Below are 22055 nucleotides of genomic sequence, written 5' to 3'. Positions count from 1 at the left end.
ACTTAACGAAACTTTTCAGCTTTTATAAAATGATTATAACTCTCACCCAAACACATTTGATCGACCTATTTCCCTGATAGTTAACGCTGTTTGTGAATGTTTCTATTCTACTAATTTAGGGCCTCATTCTATATTACGAAACGTACGTTCGTTCCGCCCCAGAGACGAATCGCTAGTAAATTTGCAGTATGCTGAACGCCGGCAATGTATTTTTATACTCAGTTGAGCAGAGCTCACAGAGTATATTAACTTTGATTGCATAACGGTTGGTTGTACAGGTATAAAGGAATCGAGATAGATATAGACTTCCATATATCAAAATCATCAGTGTCGAAAAAAAATTCGATTGAGCCATGTCTGTCCGTCCGTCCGCCCGTCCGTCCGTCTGTCCGTTAACACGATAACTTGAATAAATTTTGAGATATCTTGATGAAATTTGGTATGTAGGTTCCTGAGCACTCATCTCAGATCGCTATTTAAAATGAACGATATCGGACAATAACCACGCCCACTTTTTCGATATCGAAAATTTCGAAAAATCGAAAAAGTGCGATAATTCATTACCAAATACGCATTAAGAGATGAAACTTGGTGGGTGAGTTGAGCTTATGACGCAGAATAGAAAACTAGTAAAATTTTGGACAATAGGCGTGGCACCGCCCACTTTTAAATGAAGGTAATTTAGAAGTTTTGCAAGCTGTAATTTGGCAGTCGTTGAAGATATCATGATGAAATTTGGCAGGAACGTTACTCTTATTACTTTATGTCTGCTTAATAAAAATTAGCAAAATCGGAAAACGACCACGCCCACTTTTTAAAAAAAATTTTTTTTTAATTCAAATTTTAAAAGAAAAGTTAATATCTTTACAGCATATAAGTAAATTATGCCAAGATTAAACTCCAGTAATGATATGGTGCAACAAAATACAAAAATAAAAGAAAATTTCAAAATGGGCGTGGCTCCGCCCTTTTTCATATAATTTGTCTAGGATGCTTTTAATGCCATAAGTCGAACAAAAATTAACCAATCCTTGTGAAATTTGGTAGTGGCTTAGCTTCTAGGACGATAACTGTGAAAAAGGGCGAAATCGGTTGAAGCCACGCCCAGTTTTTATACATAGTCGACCGTCTGTCCTTCCGCTCTGCCGTTAACACGATAACTTGAGCAAAAATCGATATATCTTTACTAAACTCAGTTCAGGTACTTATCTGAACTCACTTTGTATTGGTGTAAAAAATGGCCGAAATCCGACAATGACCACGCCCACTTTTTCGATATCGAAAATTACGAAAAATGAAAAAAATGCCATAATTATATACCAAATACGAAAAAAGGGATGAAACATGGTATTTGGATTAGTTTATTGATGCAAAATATAACTTTAGAAAAAACTTGGTAAAATGGGTGTGATACCTACCATATTAAGTAGAAAAAATGAAAAAGTTTTGCAGGGCGAAATCAAAAGCCCTTGAAATCTTGGAAGGAATACTGTACGTGGTATTACATATATAAATAAATTAGCGGTACCCGACAGATGATATTCTGGATCACCCTGGTCCACATTTTGGTAGATATCTCGAAAACGCCTTCACATATACAACCAAGGGCCACTCCCTTTTAAAACCCTATTTAATACCATTAATTTGATACCCATATCATACAAACACATTCTAGAGTCACCCCTGGTCCACGTTTATGCCGATATCTCGAAAAGGCGTCCACATATAGAACTAAGGCCCACTCCTTTTTAAAATACTCATTAACACCTTTCATTTGATACCCATATCGTACAAATAAATTCTAGAGTCACCCCTGGTCCACCTTTATGTCGATATCTCGAAAAGGCGTCCACCTATAGAACTAAGGCCCACGCCTTTTTAAAATACTCATTAAAATCTTTCATTTGATACCCATATCGTACAAAAAAATTTTAGAGTCACCCCTGGCCCACCTTTATGGCGATATCTCGAAAAGGCATCCACCTATAGAACTAAGGCCCACTCCCTTTTAAAATACTCTTTAACACCTTTCATTTGATACCCATATCGTATAAACAAATTCTAGAGTCACCCCTGGTCCACCTTTATGTCGATATCTCGAAAGGGCGTCCACCTATAGAACTAAGGCCCGCGCCCTTTTAAAATACTCATTAACACCTTTCATTTGATACCCATATCGTACAAACAAATTCTAGAGTCACCCCTGGTCCACCTTTATGGCGATATCTCGAAAAGGCGTCCACCTATAGAACTAAGGCCCACACCCTTTTAAAATACTCATTAACACCTTTCATTTGATACCCATATCATACACAAAAACTCTAGAGTCACCCCTGGCCCACCTTTATGGCGATATTTCGAAAAGGCATCCACCTATAGAACTAAGGCCCACTCCCTTTTAAAATACTCATTAACACCTTTCATTTGATACCCATATCGTACAAACAAATTCTAGAGTCACCCCTGGTCTACCTTTATGGAGATATCTCGAAAAAGCGTCCACCTATAGAACTAAGACCCACGCCCTTTTAAAATACTCATTAACGACTTTCATTTGATACCCATATCGTACAAACAAATTCTAGGGTCACCCCTGGTCCACTTTATGGCGATATCTCGAAAAGGCGTCCACCTATAGAACTAAGACCCACGCCCTTTTAAAATACTTATTAACACCTTTCATTTGATACCCATATTATACAAACAAATTCTAGAGTCACCCCTGGTCCACCTTTATGGCGATATCTCGAAAAGGCGTCCACCTATAGAACTAAGGCCCACTCCCTTTTAAAATACTCATTAGCACCTTTCATTTGATACCCATATTATACAAACGCATTCTAGAGTCATCCCTGTTCCACGTTTATGGCGATATCCCGAAAAGGCGTCCACCCATAGAACAAAGGCCCACTCCCTTTTAAAACACTAATTACACTTTTCGTTTGACACCCATATTGTACAAACGCATTCTAGAGTCAACCCAGGTGCACTTTTATAACGATATTCCGAAAAGGCCTCCACCTGTAGAACTAAGGCCCACTCCCTTCTAAAATACTCATTAACACATTTCATTTGATACCCATATAGTACAAACAAATTCTCGAGTCAGGCCTGGTCCACCTTTATGGCGATATCTCTAAATGGCGTCCATCTATAGATCTATGGCCCACTTCCTCTTAAAATACTCTTTAATACCTTCCATTTGATACACATGCCATACAAACAAATTCCAGGGTTACCCTAGGTTCCTTTTACAACATGGTGATTTCCCTTACTTTGTCTCCACAGCTCTCAACTGAGTATGTAATGTTCGGGTACACCCGATCTTAGCCTTCCTTACTTGCTTGATAATTGCTTAAACATTTTTGTTTGAAATAAAGTAAAAAACATAAAGGCCGAACGAAAATTATAGAGAATACCATTGCTAGACGAAATCATTTGGAGGCGGATCATTCGTCTGAGCTATCGTTCGCAATACAGAATGAATCCCTTAGTTTTACAGTCAGCTGATTATATTTCTTCTTTTGCTGAGCAGTTTTAGATATCGACGCATGTCAAAGCCCTGTAATCAAAACTAAAAAACAAGTAAGGAAGTCTAAGTTCGGGTGAAACCGAACATTACATACCCAGCTGTACACTTGAAATGCTGTTGTTGTTTTTTTTGTGAGCCTAATAGTGTTATAAGGCTGTGCAACAAAACATATACATAGGTTCTATTCTGAATTAATTTTTCTTCGAGTTATGGCCCCCGAAACATAGAAAATTGCTTAGTCATGCCCATTTTTTTAAGTTTGAAGTTTTTCCTATTTATTGTTATAAATCCACTTGGGAAATGAAATACCATTGATATACAGCTCTTGTTTGCAAAGATATAGTTATTTTATTCGTGCACGACTCTTTTAAAAATCTTTTATATAAAAGTGGGCGTGGTCCGTAACCGATTTCGTTAAATTTTCTTTAAAGCATTCCCTATAGTAAAGGCAACCTCTCTGCCGAATTTTGTTATGATAGGTTTAACGATTTTTGATTTATGATTAATAATATCTGTAATATTGATTTTATCACAAGTGGGCGGTAACACGCGTATTTACAAAAATTTTAAAAATTTGGATCGAGAGTCTCAATATCGGTCCACATGTCAAATTTCAACATTCTAGGTGTATTATTTACTAAATAATCAGGTTTTTTTGTTTTCCAAAATGTTATATATATAAAATGTGGGCGTGGTTATCATCCGATTTCGCTCATTTTCAATACCAATCTATTCTGGGTTCAGATAAGCTCGTGTACCAAATTTTGTGAAGATATCTCAATATTTACTCAAGTCATCGTATTAACCGGCAGACGGATGGACGGACAGACGGACGGACATGGCTCAATCGATACTGTGAGTTTTGATACATGGAAGTCTATATCTATCTCGATTCCTTAATACCTGTAAAACCAACCGTTATCCAATCAAAGTTATAATACCCTTTGTACAAGTACAGCTGGGTATAAAAAATTATAAAGTTTCATATTGTCCTATACAGCATTAAAAAATCTAAATTAATACAACCGCTTCATTTTTAAACGGTTTTATTTAGCTTGGTTGACAGGCCGGCCGTTGTGAACGAATCTTGTAATTGAAATTTAAGTAACTTCCCGATAAGCTACAAGCTTGAAACTTGGAATATAGTTCAGAACCCGATGACAATGCAATAATAAGAAAAAAAATCGCCGCTAGGTGGCGCATGGATCGAGATATTCGCAAAATTCGCATTTGTGGTCCGATTTGGCTCATATATGGAACACATAATACATACAAGAATAAAAAGCCACTTATGAAAAAAATCGCCGCTAGGTGGGGCAAGGATCGAGATATTCACAAAAATCGTATTTGTGGTCCGACTTGGCTCATGCTTGGAACACATAATACATACAAGAATAAAAAGCGACCTATCAAAAAAAATCGCCGCTAGGTGGCGCATGGATCGAGATATTCGCAAAATTCGCATTTGTGGTCCGATTTGGCTCATATTTGGAACACATAATACATGCAAGAATATAAATCGAATGGATCGAGATATTCACAAAAATCGTAATTCACAACATTTTCGAAGTCATGTTTATTATTAAATTTTAATTTTAAGTTGTTTCCATGATTTTCAATATAAAACTTGATTAAATCAAAGCACAGAGGCATTGTATTGTTTTAAATTTAAGAACCGCTTGGAAAGGTTATTTTTCCGGAAAATTTAAACATCGTTGGGACATTATGGTAAATTTTCGAGATTCTACTGTATTTGCTATTCACTCCATTTTTTAACCCTTTGAACACTACAATAACCAATATGTGAATACTTTATTCTAGGAAAGGGAAACGCCGTGTTATACGAATGGTGGTTGTTGTTGTGTTGGCATTTGCTATATGTTGGCTTCCCATACATGTAAGTAAATAAGATATCCTTCTCATGAAATGATACAATTTACGTACACAAAATGATTTAAGCCCTTTTATGTGTAAAGCCGTGTTTTAAATAAGTATATCGTATCAGGGTTCGAAATTTTTCACTATCACTAAAACTCAATTGCCACTAAAAATTTATTGATAGTGAAAATTTTATAATATTATACAGGGAGGCCTCTCTTATGCAATAAGAGTTTTGAGAACAAACTTTCTTACGTTGGGCGGACAATTTCCTGACTGGACGCGGACAATTATTTATTATAAAATGGTATGAAAAACCTCTACTGATCGGACACGAACCTATTACTAGCAGCCACTAAGACCTGTTTTCATAACAAATCAATAAAAAACTTCTCTTGAATGAACGCCAGCTCGTAAACGGGCAAAGTGAGAGAATGAATATCGATGATGGATCATATGCAACTCCTGTCTCCTTTTGAATCCTCCCAACCGGATTGGGACCTCTAACGTCGACTCAGCAAGTGTTGCACCCTACTTTGCTAACTCATTTACCTTATCGTTACCTTCTATCCCTTTATGACAGAGATCCCAGTAAAGGTGGCATCGAGTTGATTGGAATGTAGTGCATTCCAACAACGCAAGTCATGTAACCTTTTTATGCATTCTGATGTCATACCACATATACTGCTCGCAGTTCTGCCGCATTCCCACGAAAGGCTGATTGAAGTCGATAGAAATACTGTGTATTCCGAAAGCTTGCTGAGCGTAATATGATGCATTTCGCCCGCAAAAGATCTTTTTTAAACGGTTTTATTTAGCTTGAGTTGACAGGCCGGCCGTTGTGAACGAATCTTGTAATTGAAATTTAAGTAACTTCCCGATAAGCTACAAGCTTGAAACATGGAATATAGTTCAGAACCCGATGACAATGCAATAATAAGAAAAAAACTCGCCGCTAGGTGGCGCAAGGATCGAGATATTCGCAAAATTCGCATTTGTCCGATTTGGCTCATATTTGGAACACATAATACATGCAAGAATAGAAATCGGCCTGTGCAAAAAAATCGCCGCTAGGTGGCGCATGGATCGAGATATTCACAAAAATCGTATTTGTGATCCGATTTGGCTCATATTTGGAACACATAATACATGCAAGAATAGAAATCGGCCTGTGAAAAAAATCGCCGCTAGGTGGCGCATGGATCGAGATATTTACAAAAATCGTATTTGTGGTCCGATTTGATTTGGTCCATATTTGGAACACATAATACATACATGAATAGAAAGCGACCTATGATGCCCGATTTGGCTCATATTTGGAACAAATATTGCACGCAGTCCAGTAGAAGTGACATCAAAATATTTTGGAGTTGGAGGAGGGACAAGCATACGTGGCGCAGTCGAGTAAAGTCTTTGGAAGGATTATGTATTGAGGACTTAGGTTGTAACAAAATGTCAGGAAAGAGTCCTTGTAATAATGAGTCACTAAATGAACTAAATAGAATGAGAAATAACAGGCAATTAAATAAAGACTAAAAACTTGAAAATAAAATAATAAAAAAAAAAAATTTTAAGTTAAACGGTTTTATTGAAAACAATACTTACATGAAATAATAATAATACGCTAGAAAATAATTAGGTAGGTCCTAGGTACTAGTCATCACACTCCTTATCAATCAAGGGCGTTGATCAGACAATTAAATAAAAGCGTTGGGCGCGTGAAATTTCTAAAAATGTGTGGCGTAGCATAACCTGATTAAGGTTCAGTTGGTTTTACTTATGACTATCAATAGAAATATGACGCGTCCAACGCTTTTATTTAATTGTCTGATCAACGCCCTTGATTGATAAGGAGTGTGATGACTAGTACCTAGGACCTACCTAATTATTTTCTAGCTTTTCGTATTATTATTATTTCATGTAAGTATTGTTTTCAATAAAACCGTTTAACTTAAAAATTTTTGTTTAATTATTTTATATTACTCTTATTTCTTACTTTGATATTCTGAGAGAAAATTGTGTTGTTATATATTGTGTCGAATATAAGCATTTCGATACATCACTATGTTGTTAGTAAATATATGCACAACAACAGCAAGAGCAAGCCGCCACATATACATATATGTCAACATCAGAGAAAGCGGCCACACATACATCTAAATACCGAAGCAAAGTGTACGAACAGAGTGAGCGCTGATGCCGAGCGGAGCCGAGTCGAGCTTGTTATCATGCGAGAAGAAAATTTGTATATAACATAATGAATGCGAGAATCAGCGCTGACATTCTGTTTATTCCAAGTATTTTGCTTTAATGCCATTTATTCGTATTGTTCATTTGTGTTTATAAAATTGCTGTACTATGTAATATATTCATCCGATGAAGAGTACTTTGCTTCTTCTGGTGTGATTAATGCAATTATTACGCAAAAGAATTTGGAAAACATCCAGTGACACAAAAAAAAAAACAATTTTTTTCACTTGTTATTTGATAGATTTCACTTATTAATTGATCGATATCCATTTTTTTGTTTTTAAACCATTAAAAAAAGCGACCGCACGCTAAAAAGCAAACATCAACGATGCAAAAAAACGGCCAAACCGCTTTGAAACTGTTTTATCGCACTTATCGGCTTTGCCCTCTGCTCTTGTAGGTGTTCACTGTGTTATATACAAGCTTATTTGTATTGACTTTTATGTAATCAGTTTTATGGCACTGACAACCTTTATCGCACTGACAATCTCGGATCGGCTTTCAGTGCTCACTCTGTTCACACCCTAAGAGGAAAGAGAATATTTCACATACATATATACATGTAGTCGGGAGCTAAGTGCGCAGAAGAAAGGGAAATAGTCACACATTATGTGATCATCAGGTGACAGCGAAGATGACTTCACTCAAACATATATATATATATATATATATATATATATATATATAGATATATATATATATATATATATATATATCTTTATATATAAAAATCACGAGTCACGTTGTTTGTCCGCGATGGACTCCTAAACTACTGAAGCGATTTTGAATTTGTTTTGCACCCCGTATGTAGATTGATCTAACTTGATATATAGGATAGGTTATATCTCAGTTTATAGTCGCAATATTATTTTATTGCAAATTTTTTATATGTTTATACGTAACAATAAAACGTTACGTATACGCACCGGCACTCATATTTTCAGTTGGTGCGGATATACTTCCGTGTAATTGGTTGGTGTCAATTAAACAACGTGCTTATCAATAAAAAATATTATAGCTAATGATATCAAGTATAGCACATCACCAGGCCCGGCGAGAGGGGGGATGGGGGGATTACCCCCGGACCCGGTGTTTCTGAGGGGGCCCGCGATTTAGAAGTACTGAAACATTTTTTTTAATTCAGGAGAGTCTTTAGTTGTTGCATGTGCAATTTTTAAGCCGAATTTCAAAAGCAACGAATATCTGCATTTCGCTTTAATACTATAGTGAAGTGTGAAAAATAAAAATCTATATATATAAAAGGAAAGGCTAAAATGTGTGTTAGTTGGTCGCCGGTGTTTGAAGAGATGCGTAGGTCGATTTTGTTCAAACGTGGGCCCGGGTACCCTATAATGTGTTTATATAATATGGATATCAAATGAAAGCTGTTGATGAGTTCTTTAGTACAGAGTAATATATTGTACCGCTGGGTGACTAGGGTCTCGAGATATAGGCCAAAACGTGGACCCGAATACCCCTGGAATGTGTGGGTAATATGGATATGAAATGAAAGCTGTTGCTGAGAGCTCTAAAGTAATTTTCATTGTGATATTCGATTTAGTCGCATCAACCTGGCAAAACTGATAAATATGCATGCGAACAGAGACATGAATTGATAATACCCACATACCCATTTACATACGTCCCATTCGATTTGCCTGAAATTTGGTATATAAATTTGCCTATATTAGTATTTACGATGCTTTTTTCCGGGAAGTAGACCAGAGACAGACTGGGGCTGGGATTAGAGCTAGGACTGGGAATGAGACTCGGAGTGGGACTGGGACTGGGACGGGAACAAAATACATACCACCCTCTGCGATAGGCAATAAGGGCTGAAGAAGAATGAGAAGAACGTGGGAGAAGAGAAAAGAGAGAAGGAGACTGAGAAAGAAATAGAATGAGACGAAAATGGAGACATATGAAGCGAAAAAGACGGAGGGAGCAGTGAATAAAAGGATCAGGAAAAAGTGAAGAGGGGTGGGGCGTGGGCAGAGTTAGCCGGAAGGGTAGGTTAGGTTAGTTAGACGGAAAAAGCTTATTAAAATATATGCAGATAGACCAAATTTAGGGCGGAACAACGTCTGCCGGGTCTGCTAGTATATATATATATATATAGCTAAATAGTCAGAAATGTAATACAACTAATCGAGAAGGCTGTTCGTGAAAAGTCCTGACCCTAGAAGAAATAGGCGAAATCAGCTGAGAGCATAAAAGAAGCGAAAGCTGAGGAATACTGATTTAGTTTGATTTTAAAACACTGTAAGTGAAGTACACGCGTAGCTCTGAATTACTGGTGCTGTGAATAAAGAACATTTTGCTATAGTTAATATTTGAGTTACTTGTTCGACTTGTCAGCGAACCGAACTTTAACAGACGATTCAGAATAATCAAGAACTTCCTAACTTCGTCACAATATAATATTGCAATGTTCTATATAACAATGTTAAAATTTGTATTTATTTAAATTTTAACTTGTGTTTGTTATCTTTGGGTTGAGATGTTAATTTTACAGAAAAAGAAGTAAGGAAAGATAAATTCGGGTGTAACCGATCATTACATACTCAGCTGAGAGTTTTGGAGACAAAATAAGGGAAAAGCACCATGTAGGAAAATTAACCTAGGGTAACCATGGAATGTGTTAGTATGACATGGGTATCAAATGGAAGGTATTAGACAGTATTTTAAATGGGAGTAGGCCATAGTTCTATATGTGGACGCCTCCGAGATATCGCCATAAAGCTGGACCAGGGGTGATTATATAATGTGTTTGTACGATATGGGTATCAAATAAAAGTTATGAAGGAGGGTTTTAAAAGGGGGCCCTTCGTTTTGTATGTATGTGAAGTCGTTTTCGAGATATCGACCAAAGTGTGGACCAGAGTGGCACAGAACATCATCTTTCGGCTGCCGCTAATTTATTTAGGTATGGAATACCACGAACTGTATTCCTGCCATGATGCCAAGGGCTTTTGATTTCGCCCTGCGGAACTTTTTAATTTTCTCCTACTTAATATGGTAGGTGTCACACCCATTTTACAAAGTTTTTTCTAAAGTTATATATTGAGTCAAGAAACCAATCCAATCACCCTGTTTCATCCCTTTTTTTCATATTTGGTATAGAATTGTGGCATTTTTTCATTTTTCGAAATTTTCGATATCGAAAAGTGGGCGTGGTCATGGTCGGATTTCTCTCATTTTTATTACCAAGATAAAGAGAGTTCAGAAAAGTATGTGAACTAAGTTTAGTAAAGATGTATCGATTGTTGCTCAAGTTATCATGTTAATGGCCGAGCGGAAGGACAGACGGTGTACTGGTATAAAAACTGAGCGTGACATCAACCGATTTCGCCCATTTTCACAGAAAACATTTATCGCCATAGAAGATTTCCCTTACCAAATTTCACAAGGATTGGTAAATTTTTGTTCGACTTATGGCATTAAAAGTATTCTAGGCAAATTAAATGAAAAAGGGCGGAGCCACACCCATTTTGAAAATTTCTTTTATTTTTGTATTTTGTTGCACCATAAAGATATTAAATTTTTTATTAAAAATTTACTTAAAATTTTTTTTTTTTAAAGTGGACACGTGCGTCATCCGATTTTTCTAATTTTTAGTCTTCATATATAAAAAACACGTATCACAACATTTTCGGGCGCGATGGACTCCTAAACTACTGAACCGCGGGTCCGCGATTTAGAGGTACTGTGACATTTTTTTAATTCAGGAGAGTTTTTAGTTGTGCAGAGGGTAAGAATGAGAAGAAATTGAGAGAAGAGAAAAGAGAGAAGGAGATTGAGAACGAGATAGAATGAGACGAAGATGGAGGTAGATGAAGCGAAAAAGACGGAGGGTGGAGTGAATAAAAGGATTAAGAAAAAGTGAAGAGGGGGGAGGGCAGAGTCAGAGGGAAAAAGCTTATTAAAATGTATGCAGGTAGGCCAAACTTACGGCAGGACAACGTCTGCCGGGTTTTCTAGTTAGAATATATATAGTAATAGGAGTAACCTTCCTGCCAAATATCATCATAATATCTTCAACGACTGCCAAGTTACAGCTTGCACAACTTTTAAATTACCTTCTTTTAAAAGTCGGCGGTGCCACGCCCATTGCCCAAAAGTTTCCAGCTTTCTATTCTGCGTCATAAGGTAAACCCACCTACCAAGTTTCATAGCTTTATCCATCTTTGGTATTGAATTATCGGAATTTTTTCGGTTTTTGGAAATGTTCGAAATCGAAAAGGTGGGCGTGGTTATAATCCGATTTCGTTCATTTTAAGCAGCGGTCTGATATCAGTTCCCGGGAACTTGCGTACCAAATTTATTTGAGATACCTCGAAACTTACTCAAGTTATCGTGTCAACGGACAGACGGGCGGACGGACACGGCTAAATGAATTTCTTTTTTCGCACGGATAATTTTGATATATAAAATTCCATATCTATCTCGATTAATTTATGCCGTTACGGGGTACCGTTATGCCAACAAAATTAATATACCCTGTGAGCTCTGCTCAGCTGAGTATAATAAAACTGATTTATATTTCACAGTCCCGAAACGGTTGCACAAATATTCTAGAAGTCAAACAAGTACCGAAATTGTGTCGAAAATATATTTCCGAGATTGTTCAAGATCACTAAATTTTAGTGATAGTGAAATTTTTCAGCGTTTGGTGCACTAACTTTTTTGAAGCACCATGCCCAGGTCTGAATCGTTTAATATTTTAAGTTTTTTTTGACTGCCCATTTTATGTGGTCATAGAGATTTTAATTAAATGTGACTTACTAAAGAATATTTATTTTAGAAAAAATCCTTGCTTTTTCATATTACAGGTAATATTAGTAATGAAAGCTTTGGAATTGTATCCCGGCTCACATGTATCTGTTATAATACAAATTGTTTCACATGTTCTAGCATACATGAATTCTTGCATAAATCCTATATTGTATGCATTTCTATCAGATAATTTTCGTAAAGCATTCAGAAAGGTGGGTGCAAAATTTTTAATTACGACATATTTTGAAAAAGGAAAATATTTTTTTTAAATATGTATGTACATTAACCTGGGTCGATTTGTATGGACGAAAGTTAGCCGATATCTTCTTTGTTTATATAATCGCTCAAATTTCAATCACTTCCTTCAACCCTTCTGTAATTTCAGACTTGTGTTGCCACAATTAAGGGATGCGGCCAACCTTTTCAACAGGGAGGTGTCAAACCGCCATCATGATATCGATTATTCGATAGGATTTGGGCTCAGGAAAAAAAGTTCCACTACGCATACCCATAGAAATAATTTTCGCGCCTGCAAAAAATAAATGGCGGAAGGATAAACTTCTCGACCAAAACACTCCCCAAAACCCAAAACATATTTTAGTTTTCAAAAAACTGTGTAAAAACGTTGGCGATAACAGTTTTTTGAAAAAAAAAAATATTTTTTGGATTTTGGGGAGTGTTTTGGTCGAAAAATTTACCCTTTCACGATTTTTTTTTCGCAGGCTCGAAAATTATTTTTTGGGTATGCTTGGTGGAATCCAAAGCCCAAATCCTATCGAAAAATCAATGGCGCGATATTGGTTAATAAATGGACCCAGTCTAATGTACATAAAAGACATTGTCAATTTACATACATATACATATATATAAGTGTTCTTATTTATGTAGGTCGTTGGCTGTGGCACTCAACCGCTCGTTCCAATGGCATATCAAGTTACAAAAACTACACGCACCACTGGCAATGCACCATCCAATCCTGACATACCATAATTGATGGATATTCATTAACTTGAATACATATTTCATACTAAAATTTATACTTACAATTATCTTCATACACATATATATGCACTAAAGTAATATCTTCTCAATAAAGTATTAAGGTTTATTAATGTTGAGTAATTATTTTATTTTAAGGAAATTTTATGATGAAATGAAAAGGAAAGACACAGATTGAAGACAAAGCCTCTCCAATTGTCTAAAAAGCAGCGGTGGGGGGGGGGGGGGGGGTAAACGATTATTTTCACTACTATGGATAGTCAATACTTAGATACAACCATTCCAACTACGGAGTTGTACGCCTTCTTATTCCAAAAAAACAATATTTTATAAAATTTTAATAAAACAATTAAGGAAGGCTAAGTTCGGGTGTAACCGAACATTACATACTCAGCTGAGAGCTTTGGAGACAAAATTAAGGGAAAATTACTATTTAGCAGAATGAACCTAGGCTAACCTGGAATGTGTTTGTATGACATGGGTTTCAAATGGAAGGTATTAAAACGTATTTTAAAAGAGAGTGGACCATAGTTCTATAGGTGGATGCCATTTCGGGATATCGCCATTAAGGTGGACCTGGAGTGACTATAGAATTTGTTTTTGCGATATGGGTATCAATTGAAAGGTATTAATGAGGGTTTTAAAAGGGAGTGACCCTTAGTTGTATATGTGAAGGCATTTTTGAGATATCGACCAAAATGTGGACCAGGGTGACACAGAACATCATCTGTCGGGTACCGCTAATTTATTTATATATGTAATACTACGAACAGTATGCCAAGATTCCAAGGGCTTTTGATTTCGCCCTGCAGAACTTTTTCATTTTCTTCTACTTAATATGGTAGGTGTCACACCCATTTGACAAATTTTTTCTAAAGTTATATTTTTCGTATTTGGTATAGAATTATGGCATTTTTTCATTTTTCGTAATTTTCGATATAGAAAAAGTGGGCGAGGTCATAGTCGGATTTCGGCCATTTTTTATACCAAGATAAAGTGAGTTTAGATAAGTACGTGAACTAAGCTTAGTAAAGATATATCGATTTTTGCTCAATAAAGGCCGAGCGGAAGGACAGACGTTCGACTGTGTATAAAAACTGGGCGTGGCTTCAACCGATTTCGCCTTTTTTCACGGAAAACAGTTATCGTCATAGAATCTATGCACCTACCAAATTTAACAGGGATTGGTAATTTTTTGTCCGACTTATGGCATTAAAAGTATTCTAGACGAATTAAATGAAAAAGGGCGGAGCCACGCCCATTTTGAAATTTTCTTTTATCTTTGTATTTTGTTGCACCATATCATTACTGGGGTCGAATGTTGACATAATTCACTTTTATATTGTAAAGTTATTAAATTTTTTGTTAAAATTTAACTTAAAAAAATTTTTTTTTAAAAGTGGGCGTGTTTTTCATCCGATTTCGCGAATTTTTATTAGCATACATATAGTAATAAGACCTACCAAATTTCATCATGATATCTTCAACGACTGCCCAATTACAGCTTGCAAAACTTTTAAATTACCTTCTTTTAAAAGTGGGCGGTGCCACGCCCATTGTCAAGAATTTTAAAAATTTTCTATTTTGCGTCATAAGGTCAACGAACCTACAAAGTTTCATCGCTTTAGCCATTTTTGGTAATGAATTATCGCACTTTTTCGGTTTTTCGAAATTTTCGATATCGAAAAAGTGGGCGTGGTTGTAGTCCGATTTCGTTCATTTTAAATAGCGGTCTGAGGTGAGCATCCAGGAACCTACGTAACAAATTTCATCAAGATATCTCAAAATTTACTCAAATTATCGTGTTTACGGACGGACGGACATGGCTAAATGAATTTCTTTTTTCGCCCAGATCATTTTGATATATAGAAGTATATATCTATCTCGATTAGTTTATGGCGTTATGGATTACCGTTATGCGAACAAAGTTAATATACTCTATGAGCTCTGCTCAGCTGAGTATAAAAAAATAAAAAAGAGACTTCAGGATTTTGTGGAAATGGTCTAGTATCATTGCATTGCAACCATGTGTACAACATTTTTTTTTACAATATAGTAACAAAGTACACGGCTATGCATTTGCTACTTCATGGCAAATACGTAACATCAAAAACCGTATGATGTTTTTTCAATTTTGAATAGTGAATCAAAAATTTTCCAAACGAAACAAAAAATGCGAAGGAAAAATCGAACATGAAAAAAGCCTTTTAACGCCCTAATATCAAAAACACAAAATTCCGAACATCCTTATAATAAACTAAATTTAATATTGAGTCGATTACACGATTACACAGTCTTACAAAAAAAAAAAATTTAAATACCTAAAAAGGCATGCCGCTTCTAGTACATCCGGAAGATCAAGAATGACTGCATACAAGGCAACTCCAAAATCGTGAATTATGGGCAAAAACCAGGATTGTGTACCTTTGACTCTTGCGAACCTATAACTTTGTTGGCTAAAACCTGCCTACCACATCGAAGATCCTGGGTTCAAGTCCCCATTCAAAAATTTAGAAACAAGTTCTAATTTCAGTAAATTTTTTTTAGGTACCATATTTCAATTCCGTGGATGCACACTCCCTTTACAAGTCTTTCAATTTTTATACCCAGCTGTACTTGTACACAGAGTATTATATCTTTGATTGGATAACGGTTGGTTGTATTGGTGCAAAGCAATCGAGATAGATATAGACCATATATCAAATCATCAGTATCGAAAAAAAAAATTCGTAAATAGATGTCCTTCCTTTAAGGCAACTTGAGCAAATATTGAGATATCTTCACCAAATTCGGTACACGGGCTGATCTGGACCCAGAATAGGTTGGTTTAAAAATGAGCGAAATCGCACGATGTGGGCGCGGTACTTTCGATACGAAAATGTAGAAAAATGGAAAAAGTGAGATGATTAAAAAACGAATACCGATAAGTGAATGAAATTTGGTAGGTGAATTGGTTTTATAACAAAAACATAAGTTTACAAAAATTTTGTAATTTGGGCGTGGTTCCACCCACATTTCAAAGAAGAAAATTTGGAAGTTTAACGCAGTGTTTTTGTCCGGCTATGGGAGATGTCCGCTTATAAGGGATGAAGTCACAAAATATATACCACACATATACATTATATTGTACATAGTTTATCTAAGAAATTTTTGGAAGTAACGAAAATTTGCATACTTTAGTATTACATATAAATCCATATACATATATCGATTAAGTACATTGTACATTGCACTCCTTATCCCACCCATGCTAGCACAGAACAAAATTGTGAGTCTTTCCTTTAATAGTTTGCAGCCCACGCATTTTTCGGATTTAAGAGCGAGGGCTTTGTCAGGTAAGGCACGAAAGAAATAGCCACTTTCATCTGCGTTGTACATGTCTTGAGGCTTGTAACGGGTCAACAGAGATGGAAGTTTTGTCCTAAACTGTTCGACACCATCCTGGTTTACATCTGCAGCTTCACCAAATACGCATTTGAAAGTAACATTATTCCTTATTCGCCACTTGTTTAACCATCCATCTGAAGCATTAAAATTAGGTACACCCAGTTTGCCTGCAATTTCCATTGCCTTTGTTTTCAAAATGGGACCAGAAATCGGAATTATTTGACTTCCAGCCTTAGCGAGCCAATTAAAACACATCTTATCTATTTCAGAGTTACCTTCTTTAAGAAAACTTCGCTTTTGATGAACATTAACTCCAGATTCCCATTTATAACGAATTTTTTCTTTATTTTTACTGATTTCAGCAGCTTGTGTTTTGCCAATACTGAACCTTTCGAAGCAAAGGAAACGTTTACCTACTACAATTAAATTTTTGGGCTCACTATACTTTACCTTTTTGCAACTCCACGTACTGATAATTTATCTTTTTCGAAAACATTAATAATTTCCACTTTTTCTTTAAACAAAGTACCTTCTTTTTCGGCGCTATATTACTACGAACTTTGAACGCAACCATTCGCATGTAACTGACTTAACAAACTGAATGGAAAAGTACCCTTAGTTTGAAACACACGGCTTGAATGTGTGCATACATGCTAAAAGATGATATTTTTCAATTTTGTGATATTTTTGAATTTTGTCCGGTTATGAGAAATTTTTTCATGAAAATGGTCTGAAATACTTTGTCCGCGTCCGGTTATTAGAGTGTCCGTTTTTTAGGGTGATATTTGTATGACAAAATGAATGAAAAACCTGTGTGTCCAAAATCTGTCCGGTTATTGGAGCTGCCCGGTTATAAGGACTGTGTGTAATGGGGAATTTCACTGTATATAGATGTTATTTAAATTGATTTGACTGGTATTCTACCTCAGTAGTGGTATGGTTGGGCTTAGAACAAAACCTAACCAAATAAATAAATAAGCGTGACCTGCCCCTTTTTTGTTACTCTTTCTAAAATACTTTTAATGCCTTAAGTCGAACAAAAATCTCCTAATCCGAACGAAATTTTGCATAAACATTTTTTGCAAAGCTGCAACTGTTAAATTGCTTTTTGACCGGCTAAATTTAATTAGTGGTAGCCTTTGTATCCTTTTTGGTTTTTTGAACGAAAATGAGTTCAGAATAGAGCTACATACATACATACGTTTTTATTATTGCGCAGCCTTATAACACTATTAACTACACAAAGCAAACAACAGTAGCATTTCAAGTGTACAGCCGGGTATGTAATGTTCGGTTTCACACAAACTTAGACTTTGTTACTTGTTCGTTTAAAGTTTGATTTAATCAACAAAACCATTGGCACCAAATTACAGCAATATAGCTGCAGTAGTTTCAAATATGTGTGATACAGAAATTTAAATTTTTATGGCAGTTACCACGTCCCATTTTCGAATATTCTCCATTTTAATTGGCTTAAAGAACGTCAAGAGCTATGCCAAGTTTCAGTAATGTGACTTAATTGTTTCAGGAGATAATTGTATGGGAGGTAACGCACGCTCCTTTTCAATTATTTCTACTTTTCTTCACTGATTTAATATTAATATTAATGAATGCTCTTAGAGATATTAGATTTTTCATTTGTTCGTTAATATATCACTCTTCCTTAGTACAACAAAGTAGTGCATATTTCATCCTAAACGGCCGAAAAGTGCGTTCAAAAAAGGAGTTGAAAAATTTGCGTGTGGCGTACTTATACATACATATATAGATATATTTTTTGCTGAAAAAGCCTCAACTTAATTTTTGTGTTAAAAAGAACAGTATAAAATCTTCTCGCATCAAAAAATCAAGAAAGAAAAAATTTTGTTATGAGATAATCCATAGTACATACAAACTAAGCATCAAGTTGGTGGACAATTTGTGCAACATCTTTAAAATGTGTCCTTGAACTCTTGCTAGCTAAAGGCAAAAACTATTTTTTCTACTTGTTTACACTTTGAGTGCAAATATTTTAGTTTCCTTTTGGCAGCCTCTATGATTCCATTGAAGTTGAATGTTTACTATGATATTCAGCAGAGCGCACAGTGGTCGGTTCCATAGGCCAAAAATAAAAAACTCAAAGTGAAAAGTTTGCCACCAAATGTGTCGTTAGTATCTCTTATTAGTGAGCAAGTTTAAAATAGAGTGCAAGTTTAAGTTATTTAAAAATACATAAAATATCATTGTATTGAAATAATTAAAAATGAATATTGAAGTCAAAGGTATTTGCTTCATGTTGAAATAATTTTAGTGTCTTTAGGTTATTGTGTTTTTTATACTCAGTTGAGCAGAACTCACAGAGTATATCAACTTTGATTGGATAACAGTTGGTTGTACAAGTATAAAGGAATCCAGATAGATATAGACTTCAATATATCAAAATCATCAGGATCGAAAAAAAATTTGATTGAGCCATGTCCGTCCGTCCGTTAACACGATAACTTGAGTAAATTTTGAGGTATCTTGATGAAATTTGGTATGTAGTTTTCTGAGCACTCATCTCATATCGCTACTTAAAATAAACGATATGGAACTATAACCACGCCCACTTTTTCGATATCGAAAATTTCGAAAAACCGATAAAGTGCAATAATTCATTACCAAAGAGGGATAAAGCTGGTAGGTGAGTTGAACTTATGACGCAGAATAGAAAATTAGTAAAATTTTGGACAATGGGCGTGGCACCGCCCACTTTTAAAAGAAGGTAATTTAATAGTTTTGCAAGCTGAAATTTGGCAGTCGTTGTAGATATCATGATGAAATTTGGCAGGAACGTTACTCCTATTACTATATACATGCTTAATAAAAATTAGCAAAACCGGAGAACGACCATGCCCACTTTAAAAAAAAATTTTTTTAACTAAAATTAAAAAAAAAAATTTTATATCTTTACAGTATATAAGTAAATTATGTCAACATTCAACTCCAGTAATGATATGGTGCAACAAAATACAAAAATAAAAGAAAATTTAAAAATGGGCGTGGCTCCGCCCTTTTTCATTTAATTTGCCTAGAATACTTTTAATGCCAGAAGTCGAATAAAAATTTTCCAATCCTTGTGAAATTTGGTAGGGGATTAGATTCTAGGACGATAACTTATTTCTGTGAAAAAGGGCGAAATATGTTGAAGCCACGCCCAGTTTTTATACACAGTCGACCGTCTGTTCTTCCAGTCGGCCGTTAACACGATAACTTGAGTAAAAATCGATATATCTTTACTAAACTTAGTTCACGTACTTATCCGAACTCACTTTGAATTGGTATAAAAAATGGCCGAAATCCGACTATCACCACGCATACTTTTTCGATATCGGAAATTACGAAAAATGAAAAAAAAAAATGCCATATTTCTATACCAAATACGAAAAAAGTGATGAAACATGGTAATTGGATTGGTTTATTGACGCAAAATATAACTTTAGAAAAAAACTTTGTACCATATTAAGTAAAAGAAAATGAAAAAATTCTGCAGGGCGAAATAAAAAACCCTTGAAATCTTGGCAGGAATACTGTTCGTGGTATTACATATATAAATAAATTAGCGGTATCCAACAGATGATGTTCTGGGTCACCCTGGTCCACATTTTGTCCGATATCTGGAAAACGCCTTAACATATACTACTACCACCACTCCCTTTTAAAACCCTCATTAATGCCTTTCATTTGATACACATGTCATACAAACACATTTCAGGATTACCCTCGGTTCATTTTCCTACATGGTTATTTTCCCTTATGTTGTCACCATAGCTCTCAACTGAGTATTTAATGTTCGGTTACACCCGAACTTAACCTTCCTTACTTGTTTTTTGTTTGTTATTTAAAATTTCGCCATTTCATTCATCTTCATTCATCTTATAACTTTAAAGGTGCAATTCTTGTTTGTTTGTATATCCGAACATTCTCGGGAACGGCTCAACCGATTTAAATGAAATTAGGCACAGAGATAATGTATCACCATCTAAGACTTTCTACCTAGGTGTTGCCACTCAGAATGTTTCACAAGGTTGCCACCTATTCGAAATAAAAAAAAATTTCATGAGATATGCCGATATGGATATCAAACGAAAGGTATTTCACTCCGCATTACAATAGGGAAATTTTTTAGTAAGATTGCCATTCAGGGTTGCCACCTATTCGAAATAAAAACAAGTAAGGAAGGTTAAGTTCGGGTGTAACCGAACATTACATACTCAGTTGAGAGCTATGGTGACAACATAAGGGAAAATAACCATGTAGGAAAATGAACCGAAGGTAACCCTGGAATGTATTTGTATGACATGTGTATCAAATGAAAGGTATTAAAGAGTATTTTAAGAGGGAGTGGGCCATAGTTCTATAGGTGGACGCCATTTAGGGATATCGCCATAAAGGTGGATCAGGGTTGACTCTAGAATTTGTTTGTACGATATGGGTATCAAATGAAAGGTGTTAATGAGTATTTTAAAAGGGAGTGATCCTTATTTCCATAGGTGGACGCCGTTTTGTGATATTGCCATGAAGGGGACCAGGGGTGACTCTAGAATGCGTTTGTACTATATGGGTATCAAACGAAAGGTGTTAATAAGTGTTTTAAAAGGGAGTGGGCCTTAGTTCTATGGGTGGACGCCTTTTCGGGATATCGCCATAAACGTGGACCAGGGGTGACTCTAGAATGCGTTTGTACAATATGGGTGTCAAATGAAAGGTGTCAATGAGTATTTTAAAAGGGCGTGGGCCTTAGTTCTATAGGTGGACGCCTTTTCGAGATATCGCCATAAAGGTGGGCCAGGGGTGACTCTAGAATTTTTTTGTACGATATGGGTATCAAATGAAAGGTGTTAATGAGTATTTTAAAAGGGAGTGGGCCTTAGTTCCATAGGTAGATGCCTTTTCGAGATATCGCCATAAAGGTGGGCCAGGGGTGACTCTAGACTTTTTTTGTACGATATGGGTATCAAATGAAAGGTGTTAATGAGTATTTTAAAAGGGCGTGGGCCTTAGTTCTATAGGTGGACGCCTTTTCGAGATATCGCCATAAAGGTGGGCCAGGGGTGACTCTAGAATTTGTTTGTACGATATGGGTATCAAATGAAAGGTGTTAATGAGTATTTTAAAAGGGAGTGGGCCTTAGTTCTATAGGTGGACGCCTTTTCGGAATATCGTTATAAAAATGGACCAGGGTTGACTCTAGAATGCGTTTGTACAACATGGG

General features: G+C 35.8%; 1 protein-coding gene across 6 annotated transcripts in view; it reads left to right on the top strand.

Moving 5' to 3' along the window:
* Positions 1-13554, top strand: part of LOC137250527 (allatostatin-A receptor-like) — a 68974-nt gene extending 55420 nt beyond the window's left edge. For all 6 annotated transcript variants that reach the window (XM_067783491.1, XM_067783490.1, XM_067783489.1 and 3 more), the window contains 3 exons: positions 5354-5429; positions 12493-12648; positions 13325-13554. In XM_067783491.1, coding sequence (XP_067639592.1) covers positions 5354-5429; positions 12493-12648; positions 13325-13426 — 334 coding nt within the window. In that variant the 3' untranslated portion in view covers positions 13427-13554. The remainder of the gene's footprint in view (positions 1-5353; positions 5430-12492; positions 12649-13324) is intronic.
* The last annotated feature ends 8501 nt before the right edge of the window (positions 13555-22055 follow it).

The sequence above is a fragment of the Eurosta solidaginis genome, chromosome 4 (genome assembly GCF_040869045.1).
Source record: "Eurosta solidaginis isolate ZX-2024a chromosome 4, ASM4086904v1, whole genome shotgun sequence".
NCBI classification, from domain to species: Eukaryota; Metazoa; Arthropoda; class Insecta; order Diptera; family Tephritidae; genus Eurosta; species Eurosta solidaginis.
The sequence above is the reverse complement of the archived record's forward strand: the minus strand, read 5'-3'. Positions and strand labels throughout refer to the sequence as shown.